Source organism: Engraulis encrasicolus, unplaced genomic scaffold (genome assembly GCF_034702125.1).
Source record: "Engraulis encrasicolus isolate BLACKSEA-1 unplaced genomic scaffold, IST_EnEncr_1.0 scaffold_30_np1212, whole genome shotgun sequence".
Taxonomy (NCBI): domain Eukaryota; kingdom Metazoa; phylum Chordata; class Actinopteri; order Clupeiformes; family Engraulidae; genus Engraulis; species Engraulis encrasicolus.
Window position 1 is genome coordinate 682,988 of NW_026945599.1, and position 11,447 is coordinate 694,434.

General features: G+C 41.2%; 1 protein-coding gene across 1 annotated transcript; it reads right to left on the reverse strand.

Annotated features, from left to right (window-relative positions):
• Positions 1–511: 511 nt before the first annotated feature.
• On the reverse strand, positions 512–10,536 carry LOC134443320 (solute carrier family 2, facilitated glucose transporter member 11-like). The gene is made up of 7 exons (XM_063193170.1): positions 10,377–10,536; positions 9,629–9,816; positions 8,434–8,544; positions 4,781–4,882; positions 3,159–3,234; positions 2,449–2,581; positions 512–1,358 (listed from the first exon to the last, which is right to left on the reverse strand). The coding sequence occupies exons 1-6, from the start codon at positions 10,534–10,536 to the stop codon at positions 2,451–2,453; spliced, it is 768 nt and encodes a 255-aa protein (XP_063049240.1). The 3' UTR covers positions 512–1,358; positions 2,449–2,450.
• Positions 10,537–11,447: the final 911 nt, after the last annotated feature.

Below are 11,447 nucleotides of genomic sequence, written 5' to 3' on the forward strand. Positions count from 1 at the left end.
TATATATATATATATATATATATATATATATTAATATTAATCATCAAAAAATATATATTAATAATCAAAACAGTAAATAATGTCGTCCAAAAGGAGGGAGTCGATGGCAAACTTCAAATCCAAAAATTATAAAAAGCCTTTATTCAAACATAGCTATTTTTAAGTTAACACATTGACTACCAAATCACGGGGAAACCAGTTTTTACTCTCCCATGCGTTGGGGTTTTTAGTGGATTCTGAATATACACATTCTAATGCACATTCTGCGTGATTTCCGTAATAATGTGATGAACAGAACTGACATAGATTATGAAAACACCTACAGTCAAAACTCCTACAAAGTCACGATTTGGATATTTCATCTGTGCAACTTATCACAACACAGTATTTGAATGTTATTACAGTGAATGAAATCATGCACACTTCCTGTTCACATCACATCGAGTCGCCTGAGTCATCAAAACACACCTAGCGTCCTGTCAGGGCTTTGCTAGCTTGTTGTAAACACAGGCAGAAGGATGAGGAGATTTGCTGTCATCAAATTAGGTGTGAAAATGGAAGTTTGGAATGAAAAAACAGCACAACACAACAGCAGAAACTAACGGTGGTGAGTGTGACGCATCTACTTTTTTCTATACTTGAATGACACATGTTCATCAGGATAGACTAGTAACTAGCAATTCAGATGATAATATTAGCTGTAAACAGAAGTGATCCAACTGTTTTTTCATTAAAATAGTTAACTTGGGAGCTACTGGTATTCTCTTTGGGGCGTGAAAATATATTTAGATCCTCAATTTAAAGGTACCCTGTGCAGGAAATGGTCAAAAAAGGTACTGCAACTATGCTGTTCCTTGAAACTGGGTTGCCTATTGACAAATTTGATCTTTTCATGAAAGTTTACTAAGTAATAAAATAATATTTTCTAGTATGGCCCAAGTACAGTCATTTTTGCAGCTAAAAATGGATATTTTTAGAAATTCAAAATGGCGGACTATGGAGAACATCCCCCTTTTCATGTATGTAAAGTGCAAGTTTTCCAGTCAGGGCGTGATAAATAATAAATATGACTAAATAATGTCATTTCAACAACATCATTGTGAACATTTTTCCGACTTTCAAAGGTATGTTGCCAGAACCTCCTCTGCGACAGACATCTGCTGCTGCTGATTCTGTTTCTTCGTCTTGGTTTGGAACAATGCTTTGATCTTCTGGAAGGTTTTGTTGTTGATTTGGAATGCTGCCTGGATCTCCGTGAAGGTTTTGTTCTTGGTCTCTGGGACCAAAAACAATGTGTAGACGGCGATCATGAGGTTGATGACTAAGAACACAAGAAAACAGTACTGCCCAAGCCCTTCCTGAGGATGAAAAAAATAATATAATACCAATTGTGTGAAATTTGTATTACACTGATTCTTGAAAGTTTGGCAAATACATACCCCAGCTATGCAAGTACTATTTCGGTTACATTTTTATGAACAAAATAAATCCAGGTAATGACAAAGGGGTCTGTTACACTAATGTACAGTGGTTTGAAAGATGTGTTTCTTGACTGTCCACACCCGGTAAAAACTGCTGTCCTAGGCATCGTCATTTCAATTGACTAAAACATTTTTTTAAATCACTGATGGAATTGAATAATATCACCATGATGCAGAAGTATATCGAAGTGGTTCTACAGATTTGCACATCATGAGTTTAAAACAATATCTAACAATATTTTCTGAGCTACTGTACTGTATTTCGCAATCCAGCACCCCTTCCACCAATTGACAGTCTTCTTCTCCTATCCCCACCTGGACTGAACATTGACAGGTTGAAATATCTATATGAAACGAAAAGGCCTTTCTGTGCTGATGACATTACATGTCTACAGCCAAGACTCAAAGCACAGAAAAATCCGCACAAGAGAATGCTGAGGTTATGCCAACAGATTGCTATCGCTGAGTACCACACTGCACCTTATCATGGCACTTAACTATTTTGCAAACTTTTGCAGCTTATTTTTAAGTCAGTTGAGCTAGCATGTGCTCGTGCATGTGCGCAAGATTTAATGGCAAAACCTGGTTGCGCACTTATTGATACATACTTGTCTGTAAGCAACTTTCAAGATTTTCACACCCACACTTTTTTGGTAGGAAATCCACGCAGTTCTTAGTACATGAGGCTCCAGGTGTCTGCATATCTTAGCAAGTTAAATATTAGCCTTTTAGACCAAGTGTTAGTGCAACATATAGGAGGGCTGTAGGATGCAGTCTTTGCAGAATGCAGAATGGCAATCAGACAGAACCACTGTGTGATAATGCAACAGAAGTAGGGTAATGAACTTGAAATTGACTTTGTTGTCACATTTAAAAAGATATTTGGCGCATTCAGAATAACATGGCTTTTTTAAGCTACACAGACAGCCTGCAAGGAAGAAAACACTACACACTTGTTTGCACTTACCACTATACTGTATATGGAAAGACCATGGAAAGGATGAAGAAGCCAATCCAGTTGACTGTTAGCCCAATAATGCATGCTGCTGGTCGCACAGCTTGGGTGAAGATCTCAGAGGTTAGAGCACGAGAAACACCACCTAAACAATAAAAAACAATATTGATTCTACAGGTGTGTGTTTCTTGACAATGACGTTAACTAACTAATTCCTGGGTTCGGATTGGCAACCATGCAAGTTGCTAACTGGTTAGCAACTGTACTTTAGAGAGACAGGTCCAGACTTTCTAATCAATTAAGGCATGAATGGACGAAGCGCGACATGAGCGAGTCTAGCGGCGGAAGTAATTGATTTTTTTCTGAGTCGCACGACAAAAGCGATTCGCGTGACTAGAGCGACAGTTTGCAGTTGAACTCCAGGCAATGTTGTGCAAATGAGCTATGATGCAGTTCGCCTACAGCCGCCACAGCCAATGGGAATGTTGGAATGCTTGCATTCTGCTTTTAGCGGACATACACTAGTCGCCTCTATCGCTCATATCGCTTTTGCTGCACAGCGGCGATTCTCTGTTGCTTGAATCTCGTCGCAGCCAGTCTATTCGCCCAGTTAGACATACAAAACAGTTTTTTCCTAACAATTGTGCTCTACCAAAGAGCAAACCAAATTTGTTGACTTTTGGAATACAAAGTGCACTGCAGTATATCAATAATTTGACTACCTGGTCCCATGCCAAAGCTGACGATGAAGGCAAAAGTGAATGCGATGCTGAGATATGGCACCCATGGACTTGCCTCCTGAGGGAGGAAAGTTAAGCAAGTTAAAGCAACACACCGGGATTTTTGACATTGGAGCCTATTTCCTAGTTAGTCAGGGCCTTGTAGACATGCGGAAATACTTTTTTCAACTCCAATTCCAGTCTTTATAATTCCAGAGGTCGCTGGTGCTAGGCTAGCGCAAATGAACTGCTTTTAGTAGCCTCTCATAGGGCTTTCAGGCCGACCAGGCCGGAGCCGGAGCCGGAGCCCGCACCAGTTATGTTGGGCACTAAAGTGCTGATCTGCGAACCCCCATGTTCATACCGGGCTCTGAACTTTTTCCGCACGTGACTGTGTTACCCGGATGAACCTGCTGATGGCAACGCTGTCCTCGCAGTTCGAGGAGAAAAACCTAGTGTTTTGCAGTTCGCATTGCGAACCAACTTCCCGGTTTGCGAACGCAAATATCTGTGTTGTGAAGGAGACGGTCGGTTCGCGATTAGGTGCGGGAACGGGCTCCAGCACGGTTCTCAGTCGGCCTGAACGCGCTATCTGTAAAACCGTATTATAGTCAGTCCACAAAGCACAACAATGATATAAATTATTATGCCAGATGTAAGTGTTTGTGTTGATAGAATACCGATTGAAATAAATCTAACCTTGTATGGAAATAATTGCCACATGTTGATGGACTATTTTTCTCAGCAACAGCGGAATTTTACTTTGCTCTAGTCAGCTGTAATGTAACCAACTCAATGTAACCAAGTCGTAGCATGGTCAATCATCGTGCATAATACCGCAGTCAGTATACAAATACCCAGTGGTGTAGTCTACGTAGAACGCGGGTATACGGAGTATACCCACTTCTAAATTTCAGGGATTTCAGTATACCCACTTAAAATTGATTGATCCATTGTTTTGAATAGCACAACTATATACAGTATACCCACTTCAAAAAATGCTCAAATATACAGTATACCCACCATAAAAAAGTAGACTACACCAATGCAAATACCTCAAATCCTCCAATATGTGAAACGAAAAGTTTTCACTAATTTCCACCGGAAGATCCTGAAAGAACGAACTCCACCAAGCTGTCAAAAAGGAAGTCGACTGCTGCTGCTCAGGTATAAATACAAGGTTAGTTTATCAATAAAAGCATGCAACCGACAGACATTCTTACCGACAGTCTAGAAGAGTTAATTAATTTGCTTCTGGCACTTTGTGGACTGGGTATCCTTTTAGAGAGAGGCTAGCTCAAAGCCGTTCACTTGTGCTAGCCTAGCACCAGCCCCCTCTGAAATTACAAGGACTGCTTGGAGTATCAAAATAAGTATCTCCACATGTCTACAAGACTCTTACTAACTAGGAGATAGGGTCCAGTGTCAAAAATACCGGATGGTCGCTTTAATGAACATCATAGTAGACAGAAATCAAACAGGAATTTGGAGTGCTTCAAGGAGTTCTCCTTGTTTCCCTGGAGCTCTTCGGTGTAGGGACTCTCAAGTTCATGCAAGAGAGAAAATGAACTATGCTACACAAAGTTATTGAGTATAATTCTACAGAGAGTAAAAAAAGGACTTGCAGCGAAAGTGAGGGTCAGGGTTATCCCTAAACACCAGAGAGCCATTAGAAAGTACCCCCCAATGATGAGGACTTTCCTTCCAAGTGAGTCAATCAAGATGCCCTGCAGAACAAACAGAAAAACAGCATTAATTTCTAGTAGGCTAACATTTTATGAATGTGATTGGATTTTTGGCACATTTCTCTTACACAGTAAGCATGAATTTGACACAAATATGCAGATTATTCTATAATAGTCCCACACCCTTTTTAAGTCAATCTGTTCTCTCGTTCTTTCCTGTGTCCTCTGTGACACTAAAGGCGTTTCTCCAAATAGAGCCCAGCCATAGGCGGCGATAAGTATAGGCCGTCGCCAAGAGCGCAATATGAGGAAAGGGCGGCATAATCGCGCCCTCTGATGCATAATTTTGCGATAGAGGTTTTGAAACGAAACAAAATACGCTAAGCAACTACTTTATAATAAATATAAAGTAAGCAATTTGTAATGTGCAATATTTACAACTAGTTGGTAGCTAGTTTTCCAGTATAAAATTATAGTTGCATAACTTTTTAGTTAAAGGTACACTGTGTAGGATTTTTAGTTGTTTATTTCCAGAATTCATGCTACCCATACTTGGGCCATACTAGAAAATATTAGTTTATTACTAAGTAAACATTCATGAAAGGATCAATTTTGGCAATAGGCAACCCAGTTTCAATGAGCAGCATAGTTGCAGTACCTTTTTTCTAGGGGTGGGCATAGATTATTTTTTTAAATCTAGATTATCTCACTGTAATTATGAAATTAATCTAGATTAATCTATATCAAAATGGCTCATTCAGAATAGGCTCGCTAGCGAAATAATGATGAAAAAAACCTTGGGGATTTCTTAAGACAGATGGCGCATTACACCAGAGCTCATCTCTTTTTTCCAAAATGCATCTCAGCTTCAAAAAAATGGTCATGTTGATACTGATAAAAACACTGTAATATTTCTAAAGTTTGTTGAATATGTTAGGAAGCATTTACAGTCATACTGAAATTTCAAAATGAACAGTGCTATAAATTGTAGAGGCAAATACAGATAAATCTATCAAACACTTAGGCTATTTGAACAAAATTACCTCATCAATTCAGCATTTCTAATGGAGAGAGAGAGAGAGAGAGAGAGAGAGAGAGAGAGAGAGAATCTGCCACTGACTGTTAAAAAGGTGGCTCCTTTAAGAGAGGGAGGAGCTAGGCTACTACGCTCTAGATATCTAGAACCTACAGCTCTGAGAACAACTGTCAAATCGCTGTGGGCCAAAGTTAGAATGCCAGAGGTAGCCTCGCGACGCCATCCTCTGTGCTCCACCCAAAGATTTTGGCTCCGCACATCGTCTGGCAAAAGCCTCAAGCTCGGTTCTCTCAGTGTTTCGCCAATCAGCAAACAGTTGAGAGTGGTGACGTAGAAGATAGAGTAAGATCAGGATGACGGAGTCAACAGTCGGCTATTCGCCCAGGCTATGCCAGAGGAGTCACAACTCGAAATGAATTCAGTTTGCAAAAAAAAGAAAGCTACACGTTTATTACCGTCTGACATGAGAATATCTCACTGAGTCGCAAATGCGCGATTGTAACACAAACATTTAGAGAGAGTAGATATTAATAGTTTCAGATTCACAATCTTCAAAAAGCATATCACATGGAATGTTTTGCAATTATGGCACAGGCCAGATTTCTGGAACAGGACTGTTGTTTGTGTTCCATGCAATGCGTGAGGCAATAGCTGTCGGGCTGGTCACACACAATAATGTCTCTCGATTCACCTCAAACAATAACTCTCTAGTCTACCACTTGTGAAAATAAAAACGCTCAAACAACGCCTACCACGGTAGAGAGATTAATGTTTACAGCATGCAAACACTGTTCATATTTAGTAGGTCTGCTGAAGCAGCAGGTGGAGAGGAGAAGCGACTGGAGCGCTGAAAGCGTCTGTCAAAAATGCTATAGTGATGTGCATAGGCTACCCAAACTCCAAACCCAATTTTGAGAATAGTTTAACGTGCGATATTTTTTTACAGCCCGATAAGAGTCTCACATTATCGCAGCACGTTAACGCCAATAACGGCCCACCACTACTTTTTTCACACCTTTTTTGCACAGTTTACGTTTAAGTGTTATACAATTGATTTAATAAGGACATATCAATGCTTATAATAGTATTATAAATGCACAATAAACCATCAGTAAACAATTTATGGCAGAATGAGTAAAATATACATAAATCAGTGTAACAATTGTGTGCTAGCAAAATAGCCCAGATTAAGTCTTATCAATTTCATTGGGTTACTGGCAATTAATTTAGCCCAGCTAATAAATACTAATTAGCAATTTGGGTTAAAAAAGCATGTCAATTACTTTACGTAGGGTAATTGACATGAGGTTAGGCCAACAGTTATCTCTCATCGTAGTAGGCTATAGATACGTAGTTTCAGCGACATCCAATTTGGATACTACAATGTTGATTTCTGCATTCAATTTTAATATCAAACTTATACAGTGTCAAACTAAAGAGCATTCCAAGAGAGTTGATCTCGTGGCAGTCATGATTATTTTTTATTCACTGATGAGGACAAGCTCACACGGATTCTGCAAGTAGGCAGCGAAAGACCCACCCAGCTCGCTTCAGCCGGTCGGCTCGTTTTCGAGCTGAGTCAAGCAGTGTTGTGCCCAATCAAAAAGCAAAAAGTGACGAGTCACACTGTGTCGAGCAGCACTGGGTAGAAAACCGGCAGTGGAAAAGAACCTTTAGGCGGGCATACACTGTGCAATATTTTCACTCGTGGGTATTAAGCTCCTGCTCACACTGCTCGAGGGAATTTCACGATTTAAAAGTTCACATCTCACGACTCACGTCCTCACACTATACGAGCCGAATGCTTCCACTGTGCGACATGACAGGCATGTTTCCCGGGTCTGCTGAGGAGGGAACATGCGGATCTGAGGTGGAGATGAGGACGCGCTCAAAGAGCGAATCGCACGGCCGGGTTGTAGCACTGCTTTAACTGTGCGATTTACTCACGAGGCATGACCAGGCGAATCGCTACAAATCGGGTTGTAGCACTGCTTTAACTGTGCGATTTACTCACGAGGCATGACCAGGCGAATCGCTACAAATCGGGTTGTAGCACTGCTTTAACTGTGCGATTTACTCACGAGGCATGACCAGGATTTCAAAGTTCTGATTTTCTTGCGACCCTGCGATTGCACGATCACAAGGTAAAATCACTTGTCGTTACTCCATGTACACTACACGATGCGAGACTCACGATTGACCTGCTATTGAGCAAGAAATCAGCCCGACTCTCAAAAAGTCGTGCGAGTACCAAATAGTGGCAAAATCGGTGCGAAAGTCGCACAGTGTAAACCCGGCTTTGGTCTCCCCTGCAGTGCAGAGTGACTTTTTATTGGCTTTCACCCGATCAGCATCCCTATTGCAGAGATACGAGAGAATTACGTTTGAATTATGTTTTTGCAATTTAATTGTGCGCTTTAATTTTTGATATTGAATTACAAATATGATTATAGATGACATTGTGCACCGCGTCACAAGCCCGGAAGCCACCGGAAAGGACGGAAAAGCATTGACTTGTACACCACAAATGAAATAACATGCACAACAATGGACTCACACAGAGGATTGAAGGTAAGAATTCACTTAGTCCTGTGCCGATTGTCACATATGGTATCTTATCTTCTGTAATGCCTGCCTCAGCAAACATAGGTGTTGCGTAATAATACATCTGAGAAACAAAGTCATAATACACAGAGACAGAGAGAAAGACAGACAGACATGGTCATTGCAAAACCTCACCAAACCTCCTCCTGGCTAAGATCCCACTAGTCTTCTCTTTCTATAGAGCTCACAAGTGGGTGATATCAACTTGTATGTGGCGGATTAGCATTTAACGACATCCGTTTCCTAGCAGAATTCCCAGAATGTTACGGACCATTAGGAATTTAGGTTTGACAAAAATATAAGACAGCTGTCAACAACCAACATTTGCGTGTCCCCGCATCCTTCCCTCATTAGTGCCATGTACAGCACAACCACATGGATGTGTTTACCAAATGAAACATAACGATAATAAAGTGATATCCCAAAGCTAAAAGGAGATTTTTTTAGAACTACATATCTAGTATCACAGACCTTTACTTCCTTAAAAAATCTGTGTTCACATCTCGCATGAGCTTTCCACTGTAAAGACGGTTGCATAAGCAAACTTCAGTTCGATGGTAAGTTTTGAAATTATATTACTAAACCAAGGCGATTGGATTTAATGCAGTAATGGTGTTGTTTAAGTTTTAACAAAAGAGTGTTGTCAGGAGTGAAAAACAACATGTATCCGTATCAGGGCTTGTTTAGAAATATTTCCAAGTCTCGTACGAAAGTAGTGTGATTTTTCGTTAAGCTGCCAACCGCAATTAAAAACTCAAAAAGAAGAAGAAGAAGTATAGTGTGAGTCGGTTACCACAGGTTACCATGGACACGGCCAGTGAGATGAATATCTCCTGAGTTAAATCACCTTCCTGTAGTCTGCCTGTTTTCCCGCTTTAGCATGTTGATAGCAATATCGTATTTATGTTGCCGTTTGACACAAAATGATCAACCATGTCATGCCTACAGCCTATTTTTAACACCCACGATAGTTTGAGGGGGTTCGCTAATCACGTGTTTGCACTCACGCCTTATTTGAGACTGGTCCCTATTCATTTTCGATCGCCAGTGGGAACCGGGAAGTCCTAAAATGCTAACAAGAAAGATTACAGTCTACTACATGCTTCAGGGTGACTTCCGAACTCTATAGACAGGAGTTATGGACTTACTGCATTAATGCCGTTGATCTGATAAAACAGGTTAATGACCATGATGCTGGCGAGTTGCCAGCGAATGCTCAGGTCCCGAAATAGTTCCCAGGGTTTCTTCGGTTTCACTCCAGCATCATCACGTCTCTCCCTCTCGATCTCTGCCTTCTCTTTGAGATATCCACCTTCGCCATGAAGCTGCTTTAGTGCTGTTTTTCAACACAAAGTAACATGGCAGTCAGGCACTTGTTCCGCTCTGTGCATGGATATGAATGTGTCACTCTACAGATATTGTTTTTAAGGTGAAAGGGCACACCTAGATAGGCCAAGAATTTAGATTAATAGACAAGACTAAACTTCTCCAAGTTATTAGGGACATAAAACCGAAGATTATTTTGCATCAGAAGTTTCAGAATTTTATTTCTTTGAATTTAAATGAGGCCCAAGCTCATTAAATATGCGTATATTTAGGTTAAACTTCAAAAGCTACTGTAGCCACATTGCATGGTGCCAAACTCAGACACCTCGTGTCATTGTGTTGATACGGTCATACAGAGTCATGAAATACTAGTATAGTCCCCCAAAAAAGGAGAAAGCCATGTTTTCAGAAACCCTTGCTCTAACTGCAGTTCTGAATGAGATATCAACAAGCCCCTACTGTATATGATTAGTTGCAGTATGCGGCTAGGAAGATTGGAACTTCAGGAGAGACCCCAAAAGACATCTGCCCATAATCAGCCAAATTCAATCAAGACTTTAAATAGCATACCCTTGTCGCATGCAGTCTCGTTGCCTTTGTCGATCAGTAAGTAGCGTGGGCTTTCTGGACACCAGGGCAGGGTGATGAGCTGCAGTATTGACAGGACGGCGGGGGTTGATAGCAAGGCAGGCCACAACTCCTCTCTCCCCAGCAATTCCCTATAAGACATTCAGTAGCAAATGATTCTTGGTTAGTTCTGGTGGGGTGTGGGGTTAGCCAGAATCACAGTCATGTGATGGTCATGATTGAAAAGGATTTACATGTCTGCACGCGTACACACACACACAGGCACGCAGGCACATTACCGCAGAAATACACCAGCGGCGATCTGAGCGAGGCGAGCGACGGAAGTAATTGACTTTGTATTGAGTCACGCGACAAAAGCGATTCTGGAGACTAGAACGATTTGCGCGACGACCGTGAAGTTGAAATCTTTTCAACTTTCTATGACACGGTTTGGCGACAAGCCGCGACAGCCAATGACTGTATAGAGGTTGTACTGGTGACTGTATATACAGCAGCAGTCTGGCCGCAATCTCATTCTGGCATTGAGAGTCTTGCTGGCAGTTACGTACGTCATAGCGAATCTGAAGTTCAATCGGTCGTGTCATTAGTGTTGGCTAGCTTGTTCACTTTGACTGCTACCATGGAAGTGGATTTCATAACGAAACTAAGAGCTTCAAGTAACAGGAATTAACAGGACAGAATAAGGTAGGAAATCCGTTTCCCCCCTGATGTGCTCGCCGAAGCACTAAGTTTACTATTTGGTGGCAATGTTGTTGTCAATGTTGTTATCGATGTTGTCTACTTGTCTTCCGTCTAACTAGCCCTCACTTAAAAGCAAAGCACCTGTGCTATCCTGTCACAATGTTAAAGCCATAAATTACGGCAAAATACGTATTACTTATTTGTGTGCTTTTGTTGATGCCGCCATTTTTTTTTAAAGGCATTCGCAATGTATTCAGGGAACTTGGTCGTACCCCTTACCCCTTCCCCTCTGTCTGAACGTGAATTGGGACGGCCCTAGCCCTTCACGTGAACGAGCAAAAGGGGAAAGGCGTAGGGCTAAGGGGTGTAATG